The sequence below is a fragment of the Gymnoscopelus braueri genome (genome assembly GCF_963280865.1).
Source record: "Gymnoscopelus braueri genome assembly, chromosome: 16".
In the NCBI taxonomy this organism is placed as follows: domain Eukaryota; kingdom Metazoa; phylum Chordata; class Actinopteri; order Myctophiformes; family Myctophidae; genus Gymnoscopelus; species Gymnoscopelus braueri.
The window spans coordinates 33,706,195-33,728,595 of NC_137616.1; the positions used below are offsets into that span (position 1 = coordinate 33,706,195).

Consider the following 22,401-nt stretch of genomic DNA (forward strand, 5'->3'; position numbering starts at 1 on the left):
ATCAGCAAAACAGAGATGATGTGTCTTTGTGTGTGTGTATCTGTGTGTGTGCGCGCGTGTGTGTGTGTGTGTGTGTGTGTGTGTGTGTGTGTGTGTGTGCAGCACACGTGTACGCCTGCACACACGTGTGTAGGTGTGTGCGTACTATGTGTGCTGCAGTGCGCACATTTGCACGTCTCTGTAAAAGTGCGAACCTTTGTGTGTACTGTAACCGTGAATGTTCACACACAGACACACACACGTGTGCATGTGTGTGTGTGTGTGTGTGTGTGTGTGTGTGTGTGTGTGTGTGTGTGTGTGTGTGTGTGTGTGTGTGTGTGTGAACGGGGGCCAGTGGTGGGGGGTTGTCATGAGAGATTACCCCCGCGGACCACAGCGGCGAGGCTGTAATTCTCTGAGGTAATCACAGGGAATGATGGCAACAGTTGGACATCCGGGGAATCTAATCACTATAATCAGAACCGCCGGCTTTAAGTGTGAATCAGGCTCAAAGCCTCTCGTACCAGTCGGCCGCATGCAGGGCGGCTCGCGGCTGGAAAAATAGCCGTTCTACAAGCTCACGGCGCGTCGCACCTGCGACGCGCCGTGAGCTTGTAGAACGGCTATTTTCCAGCCACGAGGCACCACGTGTTTCAGCCATAAGTATACACCGGCGTTATGCTCTGCGTGTATCGCTGCTGAAATGTGAGCAAATCACTGATCATTTCACTTATCTCTGTGCCCCCCCTCCTTCCTCTCTCTCTTTTTGTTCATTCTTTCTGCTCACTCTTTTACATTCACCCTACTGTTTGCTATTACGCTATTCTCTCTCTCTCTCTCTCTCTCTCTCTCTCTCTCTCTCTCTCTCCAGCGCTCCACTGTGGTCGGGGAGCCCCTTCTTCAGAAAGAACGGCGGAGTCCTCTTGCAAGGTAACGCGTTTTTTTTGTGTTGCCCACACTGTGTGTGCCTCATGGCGTGTGTGAGCTTTTTGCCTTGGCTTTTCTCTCTCAATCTCTCAATCTCAAGTTTATCTCTATGTCCCTCCCTCCCTCCCTCCCCTCCCCCCCCCCACCCCCCCCCCCCCTCGCTCTCTCTCTCTCTCTGTCCCTCTTTCGACGTGCTCCCTCTCTCACTCGGTCGACTTCTCTTTCCTTTTCGTGCGGAGGATGCCAGCCCCCCAGCCGGTCGTCTCTCGCTCTAGCTTCTCTCGCTTCAGAAGTGCACCTTGAGAATACTGAGTGCTGAGAGTTCTGACACTTTGGCGCGGTGCCAGAGGGGAGGATGCTTTACCGACGCTGAGCAGGGCAGCTTTTTAAAAGAGACAAAATGAGTAGATAGAAGTTTTAAAGAAAGGGGAAAAAAAACTAGAAAGTAAACAAGGACGGACAGGAAATCTCGCTTCGGCTCAAACATCAAACATCCCATGTGGTTTCTGTATCTTTACCCGACACCTCATTTCCACCTCCACAAACACACACACACACACGCACACACACACGCGCGTGTGCGCGCACACACACACACACACACACACACACACACACACACACACACACACACACACACACACACACACACACACACACACACATTGTGATAAGCCCCCCCCCCCCCCTAACCACCCACCACCCTTCCATCATCTCTCCTCTTCCTCTCTCTCTCTCTCTCTCTCTCTCTCTCTCTCTCTCTCTCTCTCTCTCTCTCTCCCGGGCGGCGGCGGTTTAAATGGACATTCGATCCCAATCAGGGATCTTTGTGGGAGCCTCTAAATGGAGGGGGACGGATACATTAGGCGTCTGCAGCGCGGCCCTCCATCGCCAGCTCCTAATGGAGTAGTAATGGTCAAGGAGACCAGGGCTTGAGGCGAGAGGGAGAGAGAGAGAGAGAGAGAGAGAGAGAGAGACTCCCTCTGGACACACACACACACACACACACACACACACACACACACACACACACACACACACACACACACACACACACACACACACACACACACACGCACACACACCCTCTTCCTGTCTGGGAGAGATGAGTCTGGCTGGCTAGAATGGTCAGGTGGATGGAATGATGGATGGATGTTTTGATGGATGGATGGGTTGTATAGATTGATGAAAAAGGAAATAAGGAAACATTGAGGAGAGGAGAGGTGAGGGGCAAGTGTGAGAGAGACAGAGTCCTTTCTTTGAGGGTTTTTTCCTGGGGTGCATGCAGGGAATAGCATATGGAATAGATGGGAGAGGGCATAAGGGACTGAGCCTGCCCCCCCCCCCAGCCCCATTTCAGTGGGTGGAGAGTGTACTTGCCTTGTCAAAGCTTCAACTATTCAGCGCAAAGTTTACGCTGAACAGTTGAAGCTTTGACTGCAGCATCACATTGTTGTTGTTTATGCCGTAAACAACAACAATGTGATGCTGTCACGGTGCGCTGTTCCGTGCTGTCGATGATGCGGAAGAAAGGCATACAGAGGGAGAGAGAGAGAGAGAGAGAGAGAGAGGGATGGTCATTGTTGTCATCGTCTCTGTCCGGTGGAAACCTCATATGTCCAAAAACTGTTACTTTTCAGGATTCAAATGAAAAAATTGCTAAAGTAGCAGATCGTAGTGGATCTGCTGCTTTTGAAGCTTTTGTCTGACTCTGTGTAGTATGATCAAGTAGGGGGCGTTAATTTACGAAAACCCCCCAAAAAGGTTAGAATATGGAGATAAGAGGTTTCTTCTGCCCGACAACGGCGGTATCTACATTGAGCCCCACGGTACATCACGCACCGGTCCGTGTCCTTAAACCCCCCATCAAGGCCGTATAACGTTCTAACGTCCAGCTCGGAGCTGAGCTAAGCTAAAAGAAATCCCCCCATCCTCCTCCTCCCCCTCTGTTGCTCCTCCTCTGTTGCTTACATGGACCTACATCTACATGCGCACGTTGCCACTGATTTATCTACGAACCCAACCCTGCAGGGGGAAATAGATGGCCCGCTGCCTCTCGGCTTTTGCACACACAGGCAAGCCCCAGTTGAGAGTGATTGTGAGTAAATCACAATTATTGTGTTTTCGAAACAGATCTGGGTCAATTCCCTTTAAGCAGGAGCTGGAAGCCCGTTCGTTTGAACGAGTCTGCGACTGCGTGTGTACGGTAAACGCAGTGGTTCTCAAACTTCTTCGTGCCAATTGGACCCCCATCTGATAAGGTTTTGTGCCAGGCGACCCCCCCAGAAGCAAAGATTTAAGTAAAATAATTTCGCTTTAAAGATATATATTTCAAAGATTTTCACACGTTTTCAAGATTTACAAAGGACCCCTGGGGGTCCCTGGACAGGCTGGACCCCACTTTGAGAACCACTGCGGGTAAAGCACGTCGGCTCTGAGGGCTGGTGCCAGACCAGCACAAGGCGGAGCAGTCGTGTCTTTGAATGTCCCCCATCAAAACCTTTCACGGGGGTTTGTAGGAGCTGTGTGCTAGACCGCTGTGTTCAGTTTGAACAAAAACAACATCAAGTCACGGTGTACAAGCACATGTCTGCCAGCCAGCTTGTCATCCATCAGTTTGGCCATACATTCCGCTTGACTGCCATTCAACATGCCAGACAGACAGACAGACAGACAGACAGAAACGCAACGGTGTAGTTTGTCAAAAAAGGTGGCAATAGAGCAATTATTTGTGTACAAACATTGAGACTGTGCGCGCACACGGGTTGCAGGAAGAAACCATGCAGGAAGTAATTCACGTAAGAACAAAGGAAGGAGTTGAAATTCTGTAATACACCTACAGTACCTCTAAGTGGTTTGACAACCAAAAATAAACTCAGAAGAAGAAGAAAAAGAAGATGAAGAAGATGATGACGATGAAGAAAAAGAAGAAGAAGAAGAAAAACAACAAGAAGAAGAAGCCAGAACGGAAAAGGAAAATAAAATAAAAGTCTTCATTTGTACTGAATTACCATTATAAAAACACTCAATGCCAACCACAGACGTCGTTGGCTGTGAGCCAATCCGAAGAACCGAAATGGAATGAGGAGCTCATTAGCAATGCCCGACTATGCAGTGCACCTGTCATATCAGGTAAATCAACTAAAGCTACATCAATCGGAACAGAATTCTGGTTATTTTTGTAAAAGTAGAATTAACCACTTAAACCCCACATGGTTGAGTCCCTCAGTGTCTTTTCTGTTTTCTCTTATTGTGGGGAAAGCTTTTGCTGAAAAAAGCTTTCCCCACAATACGGATGCTGGGGTTTAAGTGGTTAACGACAAATATGCGTGCGACAAATATGCGTACACACACTGGAGTCAGACTTGTAGACCTACTTAATTTAGTTCACATGATGTGAGACGTGTGACGTTTGAATGCACGTTTAAGTGCACCCAGCTAATGCAGTATTTTGAAATAATTGTGTAAAAAACGAAGAAGAGAAAAAAAAAAGTCCAAGTGGCCATACATTGTTTGAGTGGCTATTTCATCACATTCTTGTGTGTTTTGTTTTTCTTCCATCTACTCTTTGTTTTTCTAAGAAGTAGACTAGCTGCCATTCTCTTGTCACAGTCATAGATTTTGACACGTATTTTAACACAATTAACTGCTCTACCAGTTGGCATTGTCTTTGCAAAACACACTTCTAAATCAATTAAAATAAACTCTATTTATAGGAGCTGCGTCTATGAACTTCAACATTCCGGACGTTCCTCCCCATTTATGGACGGACGGAGCCAGACCCGATCATACGTATGAGATTGTTTATGGCAGGTAAACATATCACAACGTCAACATGAGCATATCAGTATTAAGTTGCTCATTAGAACAGTTATTGTCTCCGCCAGGCCGAAAGGCATGGCGAGAGAGTATGTTTTACCCCCTGTCCGTCCGTCCGTGTGTCCATCTGTCTGCGAGCGGCTAATCTCCGGCACCGTTGGCCCGGTCACTGCGAAACTGTGCACACACACTCCCTGGATGCCAATTCAGAACCTCTGCCCCATTTTTTTACATGGCCCTGTTATAGCGCCACCAGGAGGCCGATTTGTGCAAATCAATTTTTTAATATTACTCCTACAGATTTTATCCAAACATCACGCAAATCAGTACACAGTATCTCTATAGTCATGTGATCAACACGGATCTGTCTGATTTTCCATATTTCATCCTGATTGGCTAAGGTTGGCTTCCAAAGTTTGCAGGATTGGTCCATTTTGAACTAAATGCCTCAAATCATGAACGCAGCTTGCGATTTCCGTGAAATTTCTCACGCACATTCCCACTAGGCCGAGGAAGAAATGGCAATTTAAAATTTTCAAATCAGCCTCATGGTGGCGCTATAAAAGTCCAAATTGCGTTTTTAACTGTAACTGCACCGATCTCTGTGAAACTTTGCACGCATACTCCCTAGAGGCCAAGGAAAAACATCTGCCCTGCATTTTTCACATTAGCCTTTTATAGCGCCACCAGGAGGCCGATTTATGTAAAACACATATTTTGAGATTAAGCCTTCAGATTGTATCCAAATTTCACGCAAATCGGTACACATGATCTCTATAGTCATGTGATCAAGATGGATCTGTTTGATTTTTCATATTCCATCCTGATTGGCTAACATTGACATCTAAAGTTTGCAGGAGTGGCCCGTTTTGAACAAAATGCTGCAAATCATGAACGCAGTCCGATTGCGGTGGAACTTTGCACGTAGATTTGCACTACGTTGAAGAACAAACGCCACCCTTTTAACATTGCCCTATTATAGCGCCACCAGGAGGCCGATTTTTTTTATATTACACCTTCACATTTTGTCCAAACATCATGCAAATCAGTACACATTATCTCTATAGTCAAGTGATCAAGATGGTTCCGTACGATTTTTTATATTCCATCCTGATTGGCAAATTCTGAACATTGCTGGCCCACAATAACCTACCTGACCTGGCAGAGACCTGTGCTCCGAGGAGCACTTTTTCTAGATGTTGTTTGAATTTAGTTCTGGCGGTCAGTGGAACAAATAACCGCTTGCTTGCCTTTCAACAGAATTGAGACAAGAAGAAAAAGGGTTAAAGTAACCGACCCCACGTCAGATTCAGATTCAGAGTCTGAATCCGAGTCAGTGGATGAAGCCACTGACCGCATGGAGGTCCATCCAGTGATGGATGATGGTCTACAGCCATCCCATGAAGAAGAGTTGGAATCCACTGTGGAGCTTTGCACTGGTAAGAACCTCTAACACCTTAAAGGGATAGTTCACCCCCAAAATGACTTTTCCATGACAGTATCCATGGGGTGACTAATCGATAGGAAAAAAAATCTTTTTTTGGGTGAACTATCCCTTTAACAACTTTTTCGTGACAAAATGATATTATGTATTTGGCCGCAGAACACCCCATCTGAAAATGTTTTGTGCCAGTGACAGTGAGCGTTGTGAGCTTGTCGATCGGCTATTTTCAGTGAAAGCTTTACCCACAATAACAGAAAACAGAAGAGACACTAGTATAGAGTCCTGAGGGACTCCTGTCAAAACCATATAGGGTTTAAGTGGTTAAAACACAGTCGGGGGGTTCGTGGGGTTCAACACAGCCGAGTACACACACACACACACACGCACACACACACACACACACACACACAGGCTCGCTCAGCCGTGTGTGTTCCTTTATGCCCTAAATACAATGCTGTACGATGAATATGGAAAAATGGTTGATGTACAGGCTCACAACATGTCGCATTGTGAGCTTGTAGATCTGTTATCTTCGCATTTTCTTTTTTAAATGTTCACCTACAGTACATTGACATGCCCAAATGAGTGGTTAACTCCTGTAACACTCCTGTAACACAAAATACTAAACCAGCCTCAATTGTGTGCTGTGGAAACAGTTCAACATATTATTTTTGGCAGACTGGTGAAACTTGAATCTTCTCTTTCAGAGGCCACAGTCCAAGAAGATGAAGATGAAGCTGATGGTGATGACGATGATCTCCAGCTTTCTAATGAGAGCCTCGACCTGCACTCGCACATCGACAGACTGAAATCTGAGAGCGAGCGACTTAAAAGAAAGCTGAGAATCAGCACGTTCTCCTACAGATCTATCAGAAGCAGTGCAGCGTATCTTCTGTTCCTCACAGGCCTAACCAGAGTTATCTTTAAGTGGTTGATCGTAAAACTGAGGAGAGTCGAGGTCGTCTGTGGCTCCATGAGACGGGAGGACCATCTGTTGGTTACCTTGATGAAGCTCCGGTTAGGTCTCAGCGACGAGGGAATCGCGTTCCGATTCTGCGTCGCAGAAGGTGTCATATCGAGGATTTTAAGAAGCTGGCTTCCTGTTATGAGTAAGGCTTTAAAACCTCTCATCAAGTGTCAGAGCAAGCATTTGGTGAAAATGCCATGTTTTGAATCGAAATATGAACATTGCAGGTGCATCGTTGACTGTATGGAGATTTTCGTTCACGGGCTGATAAACTCAAGGCCCCGAACATGGTCGACTTATGAACACCACAACACCGTCAAGTATTTGGTAGGGACATCACCGGCGGGAGCCATTACTTTTCTGTCGCCAGGCAGAGTTGGGAGAGTTTCAGACAAGAAAATTATAGTCGACTCTGGATTTTCTAAACTTCTCTGCCAAAATGAGGAAATCCTAGCTCATCGTGGTCTTATCATCAGAGGGGAGGTCGCCAGACTTAGAGTACCTCCTTTTACTGAAGGCAAGAAGAAGCCCTCTGTTCGAGAATTGAACGCGTCGTCGAGGCGTCCGTCTGACGTGAGTACGCACGTTGAGAGAATGATGGCTCGATGGAAAGATTTCAAAATTCTAACGACTGTCGTTCCGGCCACTCAGGTTGACCTCTTAGATGACATAGTGATTGTGTGCGGAGCGTTAATAAATCTGTGTATCAACAAGAAGAAGGTCTGCCAATTCTGCTAGCCTCTTCTTTGAGAGCCAATGCCACCTATAAGAGAGACAGACATAAAGCAGTGGTTCTCAGAGTGGGGTCCTTGGGGCGGTTCCCCAGCAAAATTTGGCTGTTCAAAAACAGCAGATATACAAGCTCACAGCGCGTCACTTTGTGCCGCGCTGCGAGCTTGCACATTGCTATTTTTGAATATTTATTCTCTTCTTCGGGTCCGCGGCCAAATACATATCAATCTACTGACACAAAGCACATGAAGTCCCAGATCCACATGAAGAAGACACACCGTAGACCACATGTTCTCAAGGTCAAGGTTTACCCACTGCTCATGGGGGGCCGGCTGTGGCTAACAAGGTACAGCGGCCCGCTTGGGAATCGGGAGAGGTTCCCGGTTCGATCCCCGCCCCTCCCCCACATTTTAGTGTCCTTGAGCAAGACACTGTTCCCGATGAGCAGGTTGGCGCCTTGCACGGTTGCCTCCTCCGTCGGTGTGTAAATGTGTACATTGATGGGAGAATGTAACACACGTTGTAAAGTGCTGTGGATAAAAGGCACTCTGTTCTCACACTTTTTTGACTTGTAGAATGTAAGAGAATGTAAGAATTTATTTTACTGTCGTGTTTAACGAAAAACATTGACAAACTGTGTTAACCTGCTGATTTGTAATGTGTTTAACCTTTAAAAAAAATATTATAATGAATAAATAAAAAACCTATAGAATGCAATACTCTTCCATTCATGCTGTTTTACTGAAGCCAAAAAGGTTACTCACCTCTTGAGTTCAGCTGTCCTCACGGCAGCCAGTGAGACAGAGGTGAGGGCTGTTTTGACGTGAGCGAGGGGCCTCTTTGAAACAGTTGCTTTCTCAAGGTCTGCTGGGAGTAACCTATGAACTCTTGGCTCTGGATCGGGTTGGGAGCTCTCTGTGTGTGTGTGTGTGTGTGTGTGTGTGTGTGTGTGTGTGTGTGTGTGTGTGTGTGTGTGTGTGTGTGTGTGTGTGTGTGTGTGTGTGTGTGTGTGTGTGTGTGTGTGTGTGTGTGTGTGTGTGTGTGTGTGTGTGTGTGCGCGCGCACGTGCGTGCGTGCCCTGCAGCCTCTCTGGCCATGTGGAGACAGCAGCCTAAGGGGGCCATGTGGAAGACATTTAACGGGACAAACGGCGGTGGAGGCAGTGTGTGTGTCAGTGTCTGTGTGTACAAAGGGAGACGCTAAGGGCTTTGCCTGAGCCGAAAACAGGCAGTGAGACAGACAGACAGGCAGGAAGTAGACAGACGGGCACAGCGAGAGACAGACAAGTGACGTATCAGTTGGAAAACGTCAGGGAAAAGGACGGAGAGACAGACAGACATACTGTATGTACCCGTCTGCCTTTATACCTGCAGAGCTGGACTGCATGCTAAGCTGGAAGACATGAGTCACCACTTACACATAAACAAAGGCATGGAGAGAGAGAGAGAGAGAGAGAGAGAGGTGGGGGAGAGAAAGAGAGAGAGTAAAATGACAAAATAAAGAAGTGAGAGAAGGAGAGATTTGTGAGGGAATGGAATGCAGAAAACGTGAAATGGGATTTGATGAGATTGAAGACAGGGAGACACAGAGAGAGAGAGAGAGGAGCGGCTATCCTTTACTTCTAAGTATTCAAAAGGGATCTATCACATTCTGGGGCTATATTAAAAAGAGTGACCCTGCCTTTCACCGTGATAAAGCTGTTTATAAAGACAGGCTCTGCTGCCATTGTGATGAGGGATATGTGCCTGCAGGAACAAACACATATCATAGGGAAGAATTATTTCCAAACTTTGGAAAATACATTTTAATTTGGTTACTTCATTTCCCCATTTATTAATTTCCCTATTTATTTCTCTATGTATTCCTTTTCTATTCTATTCACCTATATGTTAATGAGGGGCTGTCTTGACTATTGAGGCATTAGTGATCAAACCCACACACCAGGTAGTGTGATGACATTTTAAAGTGTCAGGCCCTTTTCACAAAGACCAGACGTGTACAGCTGGAGCCGTAAAATGCAATTAATATTGCATAGTGTATAAATCATTTATACACATGAACATAGGCATAAGTAATACATAAATACAGCCATAAAGTAAGTATCATGTCACAAGCTATCACCAGTAGTATGGGCTGCCGAGCTTATAGCATAAAGTGTGAACCATGTAAAGATATTAGTATCAGCATAATTATATAAAATAGGATAATTAAGGATATGGATAAATACAGATCAATATGTAAAGTCAATCTACTGTGGATAATATAGTGAGCAATATACAATCTTATCGACGGAAACATTTACAGCAGTTAGCCTATAAGCAGGCCTCTAATTATCGTGGACATGCCAATATATCGTCTCTGTCGGGTGGAAAACTCATGTCCAAAACTAACTTTTCAGGATTAAAATTCAAAAATGGCAAAATTATCCTAGCTCGAAATGCGACGCTTTGCGCCACGTTTCGAGCTTGCGATTCTGCTACTTTTGATACTTTTCTGTGACACTGTAGTGTGACCACGTAGGGCGTTAATTTACGGATTAAAACACAAAAGGTTTGACTATGGAGATAAGAGGTTTCTGCCCGACGGCAACAAAATGGTACAACGCCATCTTCCAAGCCGTTTCACATCATCTGAACGTGGCGTACGTCCCAGTAGTCCATGGGAAAAGGTGCCAGAAGTGAGGGAGCAGTACTAATTCAAGGACAGAAACGGATACAGCTGCCAGTCTTTTTCCTGCACCTGTGTAAACTTGTGGTCAGTATTATCCGTGTATTAACTTTTGTTTTATATTAGACTTCAACCTAGCTGTCTTTGAAGAACAAAAAACAACCTGGAGGAGGGTATTTCTTCCCACACTTCAGAGTCCACAACAACTGCAATTTTCCCCTAGTAGATACCAGTCCATATCTATCGGTCAGATGTGAATTAGTTACATCAATAAACTTGGGTTTATCAGAGAAGAGATCTATCTTACAAGCGTCGGAAAAGCGTGATTCCAGATTATATTCTTCTGGCGTTAAAGCGGAGATACAGAGTTAAATAAGCACGGGGTTGCGCCTGGCGCGAGAGCTGGCGGAAACTTCTGGCAACTCAGATTACGCCTGGCGTCATCACGTCAGCCGTCAGTTGTGACTCGACTTGCTTCCGTTTCCTGGGCAACCAGGGTTGTGGTGACATTTATGCCCAATGTTTATAACAACAAAACCGCGTGGCAACGAGGTCGACCTGCTATCTAATATTGTTGACATACCAGAAGGAGCCCATCAGACCAAAACAACGTCTGTGAGGCACAGACACTTTTAACCATATTATTAACACATAGAAATGGAGAAATGATACACTTGAGATCCATCAGAAAATGGTCAAGGGCATTTTTTTCCCACACATTGGGTTCAGACTCCACAACAACTGCAGTCTGTGGTTGGTTCCAGTCTATGGTGTTGTTACCAGCTGTCCTTGAAGAACTGCAGTCGCCTCTGCGGTGTGTGTGTCCTTTTTTGCTGCGTTTTAACACCTGCGGTGTGCCGTGTGAGCCGAAGAGTCCACCAGACCACCACAGCAAGTTGTTTTAGGGGCTATAGCGCTCGTATTACATCACTCAACGACCTGAATATCGTCGCTGTCGGGGCAGAAACCTCCTATCTCCATATTTTAACTTTTCGTGTTTTTTCGTAAATTAATTAACCCATTCAATCCGGTCTAGGCCTGTGTCATTTTTAGATTTTAGCTTTAACCATTATTTTATACTTTGGCTATTAAAAAATAGCAGATATACAAGCTATGAGCTCGTAGATCTGCTATTTTTTAATAGCCAAAGAAATCTAAAATGACAGAGATGCGTTCCCGGATTGAATGGGTTAATGCCGTACTTGATCATACTACAGCGTCACACAAAAGTATCGAAAAGAAGCAGAAAAAAAGGCTTTCTGAAAAGTAACAGTTTTGGACATAATGACTGTATTTAAAGTTCCAAGCTTCAAGAAGTTTCAAATATTCCTAATACTGTATGAGTAGAGTGAGAATATCAGGCACGTGGTTCCCCACCTTTTCTGGATCAGGTGGGTCCCCAGCAAAATGGTTGATAAAGCATCACAATAACTTTAACCCCATTATCCATGCTTCTGTATACGTTGGCTATTCAAAAATATCAGATGTACAAGCTCAGCTCAAGCTTGTTCAGCTATTTTTGAGAATAACAAACACATATCAATTTTGGGAGTCCTCCTTGACACGAAAAAGTTTGAGAACCACAATCTTAGTGTGTGTAATAATTTGGGTGCCCGGCCCGCTTGCAATATCCTCACGGTCAACCAATGGGCCCTGGCCCACAGGTTGGGAATCGCTGACATAAGGTGCACGGTACATAAGGTCTCTCTCTCTCACTCACTCACTCACTCTCTCACTCACTCTCTCTCTCTCTCTCTCTCTCTCTCTCCACCTTCCCCCTCCTTGTCTAATGCATGATCTACCACTCTGTGGCATGTGGAAAGGGGAGCCGTTGCTATGGCAACCCAAAGCCTGACTAGAGTGAGAGGTGGGGGGGCTGTGGGGGGCAGGCATGTTAACCCAGGGAGACCTACAATTACACACACACACACACACACACACACACACACACACACACACACACACACACACACACACACACACACACACACACACACAACGACCACAAGCGTGCATGCATGCACGCGCACGCACAACCTTGCAGTCAGTGATCAAGATTACAGACAAGACACTGTGCAGGGACTTACTTATAAGGTTACGGAGAGCAGAGCTGGAGATATCAGAGAGGCAGACCCACCCTCACCACCACACTCAATAAGATTACTGTGGACACACACACACACACACACACACACACACACACACACACACGTGACAATAGACCCTTTTTCACAGCAGACATTTTGACGCGTAAGCACAGCTGAAGGTAATAACGCTAATTGTGGGTGTGTTTCAGTTAGGTGAACGGCTCCTCTCTACTACAGTAACTTAACTTCATGCCTGGCACACACAGCAATACAAAAAATAAATACACCCACAATGAACCTTATTACAGTATTCAGCTATAAAGGGTCTATAAAGTATTGTGTGACCTATTTTTTGTTTGTTGAGAACTGTGTATGATAAACACGTTCTATATGATGATACGTCATGTCGTGTTGCTGTCAGGCAGAAACCTTGTATCTCAGAAGTTTCGACTATATGTTTTTCGTCATCACAGAAAGCATCTGTGTCATTTTAGATTTTAGCCTCGGCTATTCAAAAACAGCAGATATACAAGCGCGCCGCTCATCTGCTATTTCTTTACATTTTTGAAAAATCTTGAAAGTGTGAGAACTGCTGATTTAGAAGGTATTTGTAGAATCGGTCTTAAGTATTGGAAATAGCGGATCTACAAGCTCACAATTGTGTTGCATCGTGATGCATTGTGAGCTTGTAGATCTGCTGTTTTTTGTTCCATTTCCTGAAAAGTTTTGGACATACAAGGTTTCCTCCCGGCAGTGACAATGTTCTCGTTGAAGTCCCAGCATGACCAGAGTGAAACCTACATTTTAATGAGCCTCCCAGTCCTGAGCTGAGAACATATTTCTCACCCAAAAAAACAAAAACAAATTATATCTGCATAACATCAATCATGCTCAGACTTACGGGGACGTGGGCTAAAAACAGACGCAGGAAGTTTTGCAGTGAACATAGCCAGCGTTGGTGATGATGCAATAATAATAATAACACCTTAAAAAATGCTTGTGTAGCAAACAAAGCAAAGCGTCAGGTCATCATTTATGAAACACAAACTGACCCCAGACACGAACGTGACAGCTGTTTTACTGAACTGGGACAGCTGTGGAGACTAGAGCAACTAGATCCTCACATCTTCTCTTCTCTTCTCTTCTCTTCTCTTCTCTTCTCTTCTCTTCTCTTCTCTTCTCTGTTTCAAACACTGAGTGAGATTGACAGGGTGAAGTACAGAGTGTTCCAGCCACGATTTCTCACACGCACGCACACACGCACGTACACACGCACGTACACACACACACGCATCCAGCCATGGCTGAATAGGTAGAAAAGGCCTTCTGGGAATCAGGAGGTCCCTGGTTCATCCCCCGGCTCACCCTGTCTACGTGCCCAAGTGTCTCTGAGCAAGACACTTAACCCGTAACTGCTCCCCGGGCGCTGCGTTAATGGCAGCCGCTGCTTCTAATGGTTAGGATGGGTAAATGCATGAGGACACAATCTCACGTCTCTGTGCAAATGTACAGTGACAGAGAAATACCCAAAGGAGAGGGGGACTAAGTTATTTAATAACTATACAAGACCATTGTACAGCTGATGAGATCACTGGAATAGAGATGCTTATAAGCCTTTGTAATTCAGACTAGTTTTATATTCTAGCGAGGAGAGAGGTCATTTAATTTGTCCAGACTACCGCACGTTTGGGCACAAAGCACAAAAACGTTTGGGCACAAAGCCAGAATCCAGAGAACAGCGACTCCAGCCTGTGATGATGTTCTTAAGACAGTCCAGCACCACTCCATAATAAACAGTAGGTCATTTAGAGCAGTTGTTCTCAATATTTTTCATTTCAAGGACCCCCCCCCCCCCAGTTTGGTATGCATTAGGTGGTGGACCCCCATTACTTTGACAGTGTAAGGGTCCGTAATTGTTCCATGTGTACACTGTCTGTGTTACAGACCTGTAAGGGTCCATTTGATTCCTACTTATCAATCATTTTGCTGGGGACCTCCTGGAACCCCCCTTAGGGACCCTGGGGGTCCCCGGACCCTCTTCAATGCAACAACATGTTGCATTGCGACGTGTGTACTCAAGGCACATTTGTACCATCTTTCCAACTTAATTCTTTATTTGCAGTGGCTGCATTTTACTTTTCATTGTATCCCAGGTTTTAATCTGACTTTGGTTTCTGGCTTTTGTTTTAGTTTTAGTTTTTCGGGGGGAGGGTGGGGGCATTCTTCATGCTCGCACAAGCATTAATTAGACCATCGTTGACCCCCGGAATAACAGAGACGAATTATGAAAACACGCGCGCCGTTCTGCTCTAAGCCCATGCTGCGTTCTTTGGAGTCCAGAGCATAAAGACAGTCTTGACTCAGCCGAGCCCAGCGGTCGTTGGTAATTGAATGATTTGCAGCAGCCTTAACTCATTTATGACGCTTTACCGCTCAATTGAACCTGGCCTTGCTCATCAATACTGCACTGTGGGCCCTCTCAGACAGTCGGTGGAAGACTCATCGAGCTGTACCTGCGTCTTGCTGAGGCCTGACAGTGATTGTCAAAGAACCTTCCGCGGTGTTTCTCCCACACGTTGGATCAACGCGAACTGTTTTTAGCTCTACATTTGACCATGTGTGTTTGTCTGTCCGTCCGTCCGTCCGTCCGAGCACGGCATAAACAGCTGCAGCTGATTGCAACACAAAGATGCAAACAATTACACTAATTAAACACAAACAGGAGACTTGTTAAAGACTTGTTAAAGACATGCACACAAGTGATGCGCAGGTTGAACCACGGGGCAGGCGGACGGGTTATCGATTCCAACGCAATTATCGTGGGGCGGAAAAGTGGGTCAACCCACAAACAAAACAAATCCCGGTACCTTCTCTCTCTCTCCTATTCTGTCTGTGAGTCTGTCACTCCCTCTCTCTTCTCCTGTCTCTCCCTATCTCTCTCTCTGGAAAGCAATTGAATGGACTTGCTTGTGTGTGCTTTGTGCGTACGGTTGACCGCGGTAATGTACGGCTCCCATGGATCAGCACCGGTTGCTGTCATGGATCTTGTGTGTATTGTTGTGTTTAATAAGTACCTGCGTCTGCTCCTCTCTCTCCAGTTCCCCGCGGTGTGATTCAAAATGGCGTCCGTGTCAGGAACCAGGCCTTGTTTCCTGTCATCAGACCCCTACCGGTCAGCCCTGTAGGGAGCAGAACCTCTGCCATAAGGTCAGTGCGTTGTTCACCTTTTGACACACGTAGGCACGCGCACACACACACACACACACACACACACACACACACACACACACACACACACACACACACACACACACACACACATGCATGCACACTGGCACAGACACAAAAGACACTTTGCGGTATGCACGCAGTACATGTTCATACACACACACACACACACACACAGACAGACACAGACAGACACAAACACGCATGCACAGAAAACAGACGCTGACAAACACAAGAATTTTCCACTCCAAGTTTACATAATCTTTATTGTGTACGAAAGTCAAACAAGGGGGTTTGCACACTCCCCCTTGGTTTACAACATCTTATCCAGGTGTGTTTATGTAACACACACACACACACACACACACACACACACACACACACACACACACACACACACACACACACACACACACACACACACACACACACGCACACAGAGCTTTATTTGTGGGACAAGCCTCACAACATGTGTGGACACGCACACCAGGGCAGCATGACAGTTTAAGCCTTAAGTGTACACTGTGCGACTGAAACAGTTGCGTCCTGTTCACTGTCCGCTCATATGCGAGCGAACGGGCAGAGTTTCTGGACGCGAAGCATTCGCGCGGAGTTGAACACAGTTAAACTTTGTTGAACTTTGAATGCTTTCACCGCTTTGGAATGCGTTGGCCACTCCCCTGTCATCACACACGTGTGACCGTACTTTTTATGGCCCACACCAACGGACGCCGCTATCTGTAACGGCAATTCTAATTGGATGGCTTTTTAATGGGAATTCAGACTGGGTGGCTTTGTAATGGAGATTGTATTTGGATGGCCTTGTAACAGCGACCATGATTGGACGGTTGATAACAGCAAATGTGATTGGATGGGATATTAACGGCGATTCTGATTGGACGGTTTTGTCCAATCAGATTGGACGGTTTTGTTTTGCACAGCTTTGTAATAATTTAAGATGAGGAGTGAATTTGTGGTTGCTGTGAAGGGTTTTCTGATTAAATATGAATATACCTCCCTTAATTTCTCTGAAAAGAAAAGAGTATCAGGATATGACCACGTCTGCTTTCACAGAGAACAGTAGATCAAGTATCTGAACAAGTAGCAATATTCAGCAAATGTAGTGTGAATGAACTGTAGTCGATCTAAATTTGGTATATGGGTTAAAGGTATCATGACATTCATTTTCCCTTTTTTTATTTTCAATGTTTTATTTGGGGTTTTATGACCTCAATTACACCCAAAAACCTGAACTTAGAACATTCAGTGGATTTTCTGTGGTCTGGGGTTTTCTGAATAATTAGGCTGAAAAGTAATCTGAGCTTTGCCCTGTCGATTAATCCCGCCCACTCTCCTCCTCGCCCCTCCCCTCCCCTATCCTTTCCTTTGGGGGGGGCGGAGCAGAGGCGATGATTGACAGGCAAAATCCCTCACCAGCGACACCCGCAGGCAAAGATTTCTTTTTTCATTGCAGTTGAAAAGGCTTTAGAAATGTGAGAGAAAAACACCTGCCATTGATCACTGGAATGGAATTTTCACTTAAAACTTTTTGTACACTTTTGAAGGACCAGGACAAAGACTTTGAATGTGGTGTAAAAGTGAATGTCATTAAACCTTTAAGTTAGATGGCTTCACTATCCCCATTGTGTGGTTTGGTTTCTGAGTTTGCATGCTGAAAACATCCTTTATGTGATGACCTCGGGGCCAGGCAGTGAACCCTGCTCAAAATATACACTGTATAAATTGAGAGAAAACATTGGTAAAAAATGAGGCTGCTTTTCCTCAGTCCTAAAGAGGCGGTTACAAGGTTATGAGCCGAAGGCAGCTTTATGCAGACAAGGCCTGAGGGAGCGTTAGCGTGTGATAAATGATCACCTAAACTTTTTATGTGTGTGCTAGCCAACTGATGTTGACTCTGAGACGTACGGCAAAACAAACCGTCAGGGACTTACGGTTGAGAGAAGCACACACACACAGACTGGCTTAAAAACAGAGTTCACTGGCTTCACAGAGGAATGTGTGTACACTGTCAAATCCTGAGTGTTGGTTTCACTCTGAGAGTGTACACTTAATCAGAGTTAAATGAAGACTCAGGATTTAACTAGGCAAACATAAACCAAGCCCCTGCCTTAGAAGTCTGTAGGATGCACGCACGCAGGCACACAGGCAGGCACGCACAAACGCACAAACGCACGCACAAACGCACAAACTCACGCACGCACAAACGCACGCACACAGGTCTTGTTGCCAACTTTGTTATGCACTTGATTTATCACGTATCATTTCGTTTGTATTAATTTTATAAGTGACCCTAAGCTCGACGTGAACCCCATTCTAGGGGGATTCTAGGGGGAACATTAGCCCCAAAAAATAGCTGATCTATAAGCTCACAACGCGCCGTGTTGCGACTCGTCGTGAGCTTGCAGATCAGAATTTTTTTTTCGAGGACATTTTGTGTAGACTAGAGGGTTTAACGTTGCTTAAAGGGATTCATAGATTTGACTTGACCGCGTGTGTGTGTGTGTTCCTGCCTCGTACAGGTCAGCGCTGGGCGAGTACCTGAGCCGAGGCCAGGACAGCCCGTCCTGCGACAGCCCGCCGCCCGGCGAGGACGACGAGGACCTCCAGGACGACCACACCTACAGCACCGCCAAGTCCCCCAGCAGGCCCTGCTCCTCGCAGGGGGGCTTCACCTCCCCGGCGTCCTTCTGCTCCCCGATGGACGACGACGAGGACGACGATGACAACGACGACGACGACATCATCGCCGTGGAGATCCAGTCGGACGTCAAGCCCGAGCCGCGCGAGATCCCGCTGGACGCGCACGTCCTCGCCGCCTCCGTCGCCACCAGCGCGGCGGCCTACGCTTCCCAGCAGCGGGGACAGAGACACGGCTCGGGCGGCGGCGGGGGGGCGGGGGCGGTGACGGGGATAGTGGGGGCGGCGGGCGGGACGCTGGTGGCGAGCGGGAGCGCGAGCGTGCCCTGGACCAAAAACCGGCTGCGGGCCGCCGGGGGCGACACGCTGCCGCTGAAGAAGCGCCGCGCGGCCGCGGCGCTGGAGAAGCCGGAGAGCGACGACGAGGAGATGAAGGAGGCGGCGGGGTCGCTGCTCCACCTGGCCGGGGTCAGAGCCTGCCTCAACAACATCACGAACCGCACCGCCAAGAAGGAACAGAAAGACGCCCTCAGAAACTAACAGATGGACACGAGCACATACACACACACACACACACACACACACACACACACACACACACCGCCTACACAATAGGTATAAACGTCATGCCAAGACAAACACGTATATGATATATTTACACATACACCCATGCACACATACCATACAGTATACACATACATACAGAAACATGCATAAACATACAGATGCACATAAAACAGGTCAACAGGTAATGTTACTAAAGCATTAGTCTCAATGGACTCTTCTCATCTCCCTCTATCTATCTATCTATCTATCTATCTATCTATCTATCTATCTATCTATCTATCTATCTATCTATCTATCTATCTATCTATCTATCTATCTATCTATCTATCTATCTGCAGGGCATTAGGTGAATCCTACTTATATGTGGCAATATCAAAAATCTCTGTTTTCCTACATGTTCAGCAACACTAACAACTGTGGGTGATTAATTTCCATGTGTCTTTGTTGTTTTTGTTGTTTAAAAAGGGGATGAAAGCCATAAAAAATGTGTTTTGTCACTAAATTGGGACAGCTTGGACGTGACAGAACGGAATCACATTGAGGAGCATACGAGTGGAGGATGGCCGTTTGTCTTATCTGTTTGTCTATTATGTGAATCTGTAGCAACCTTGCGGTGATGCTAGCTAGGACGCTGAGCTAGCAAGACAAGCCTGTACAGACTTAGAGCTCTCTGCTGCCCCCTAGCCTCACTCTCTACATCGACGAGCACAAATGTGAGACTGTGCCAAAGATAGTAGCCGACATGACAGCTAAAACAAAACTACATAGACGACGCTGAGGGCATAGCAAAAGTCACAGAGTTTAGAGAGGTGAAAATTACCGTAAGTGTCAAAAGAATTGTACGACCCAACGTGACGTGTGTTCATGCACTTCCCGATTATTTTGCGCCACTTCTACTAAAAAGTGTCATGGGGGGTAAAGACGCAGTGTGTTTCAGGAGCACTCATAGTATTTAAGAATAGTTATATTATATTAAAAAGAAAGAAAAAAAAGACATGGTCATGTTTATCTTCACAGAGACGGATCAGATAGTGCGCCGGGTCTGAGGCAATATCTCCTTCTTTTTGTTGTTGTTGTTGTTGTTGTTGCATAATGTAAACCTCCCTAAACCTTTTACTGTACTCCCCGTCCATAGATGTAGACACCTGGTTAGAAGCTGCCAGTAGCTATCACACCCCGCCTATTCATTTTACAGCATCAAAGAATTATATACGTATGTACATGAACTGTGGAGTTTATGTTTTTCGTTTGTATCCGTTTTCCCCCCTCACTCTACCCTCATAAAGATATAAGCAATTTGTCCCGTGCGGACAACTCTGTAAAAAGGTTAGAAAATATTTTATTTTATTTTTTTCCTTTCTTAATTGAAGCAATTTGACCTGCAGGACTTTCTCAGTTATATATTGCATGGGTGCTTGTAAATAAGATAAAAAGCAAAATGTTTTTTTATTCAAAGATCATGTAAGATAAACAATGTATTTAGCATGAAGCATGACTTATTTTCATATAAACCTTGATCCTAGAGGAAAGCTCAAAAAAAGGAAAAAAAAAAGTTTTGCCGCCAATTCTTGTACCCTCAATTATGTTGAAATTTTCATTTTGATTTAATTTTTAGTCTTTTTTTTTTTAATTGATGTCGTGTTTCTTCGGAGTGCGATTTGTCAAAACTTCAGGGAGGAACGTTTGGGGTGGTGGGATCACTATGAGTTTGGAAGCCCTGTAATACCATTCCCGGGCTGTAGATGGGGCTGTGAAGGCCAGTGGGACAACCCTCCCTTCAGGTGGTGGCCTTTATTTAGGTCTTCCTCCACCTGTACAGTGATAAACGTGTTCAATGTTACTCCCAGTGTTATTTCAGAACCTGTCAGTAGAATGGTTATAGTGTGAGAGTTTTGCGTGTCCGAGAACACAAACACACACACACACACACACACACACACACACACACACACACACACACACACACACACACACACACACACACACACACACCCCTTTAACATTGTGCCTGCCTGCCTGCCTGCCCTCAATACCTCTGTTATCATGCTTCTGACATGTTTGGACAGGACGCCACTTGTCTTTATTACAGTGTTGTGGTTTAGTTTTTTCTTCTGTGTAAATGTATACTCGTCCCAATTCTTCCATCGACAATGTTTGGTGTAAATGTACGGAACAGTTTGAGCATGGGAACCTCCATTTGTTGGTGTCCTGAAAGAACCTCCTATCTCCAAAAAAAAGAGAAGAATAAGATGCTTAATTATTGATACCTATTACCTGCCTATTTTGACTTCCTCCTTTATAACGAAAGTATTTTAATTCCTGTCATTTGAAAGTGATTGCATATCGATTTCGGTGAAGGAACTTGGAGATGTGAGGTTTTTCCAAATCTGTTTATTAAAGATTCCTACTGGCTCACACGCCACTATGTTCAACTGTCTGGCTGAAGGTTACTTTCTTAACCTCAACAGTATGTGTGTTATTACACTCATGGTCACTGAGATCTGACTTCATTGAAAAATCACAGAAGCAGTAGTTGAACCCCAGAAATCCCCTCTGTCAAAAGTGATGTTAATATTATTGCACGGCCACTAGCCTACTGTTTGGTATGCCTGAACTATAAAACAAGGATGCATTAAGAGCTTAATTTCTTTCTCTCACAGATAATGTACCCACTACACATCTAGATCTAAATACCCGTTTGTGGAAGAAAATGTAAACTCTACTGTCTCATGCGGTGGGGTATATGTGCCGTCTCGGACAGCTTCAAATGATTCTCACAGTAAAATCCTCAGTGTTAATTCATCCATTTGTAACTCTGAAGAGTGTTACGTTTGGTTACAAATGTAACACTCTTAAGAGTTTCGTTTTTAAAAGAAAAGGAGTGTTGTGTTGTCCCAAAGGGGAAATTACTTTTCTGCATTCGCCCAGCAGGAGGCTTGCTCAGATGAGCGCGCTGTTAGGGGTCAAGTGGTCAGGGACACTTTGAAACGTAGATGGGCGAGTCGAGAGTCTAACCGGTGAACTTCTGATTACCAGACGGCCTCTCTCTCTCTACCCACTCAGCTATTGACCAGCCCTCGATTAACATCAATGGTGGAAAAAGTACTCACATTTTGTACTTATGTAAAAGTATCAATACCACAATGTAGAAATACTCTGGTTCCATGTAAAGGTCCTGTATTGAAATTTTACCTGAGTAAAAGTACAAAAGTATTGGCATCAAAATGTAGGCTACTTAAAGTAACAAAATTAAAAGTACCCATTATTTATGCAGAATGTCCCATTTCACAAGTCTTCAAAATCTATTAAAGACTTTTGAAAATAGC

At 45.3% G+C, this 22,401-nt stretch overlaps 1 protein-coding gene across 2 annotated transcripts in view; it reads left to right on the forward strand.

Annotated features, from left to right (window-relative positions):
* The window catches only part of ches1 (checkpoint suppressor 1), an 87,672-nt gene extending 66,059 nt beyond the window's left edge, over nt 1-21,613 (forward strand). Inside the window, exons 4-7 of one of the 2 annotated variants that reach the window (XM_080453319.1) lie at nt 851-909; nt 4,623-4,719; nt 5,986-6,164; nt 6,877-8,414. In XM_080453319.1, the coding sequence (XP_080309445.1) occupies nt 851-909; nt 4,623-4,719; nt 5,986-6,164; nt 6,877-7,874 (1,333 nt within the window). In that variant the 3' untranslated portion in view covers nt 7,875-8,414. Of the gene's footprint in view, nt 1-850; nt 910-4,622; nt 4,720-5,985; nt 6,165-6,876; nt 8,415-15,720; nt 15,830-18,390 lie in introns of those variants that run through there. The other variant, XM_080453320.1, reaches the window with a different exon arrangement.
* The last annotated feature ends 788 nt before the right edge of the window (nt 21,614-22,401 follow it).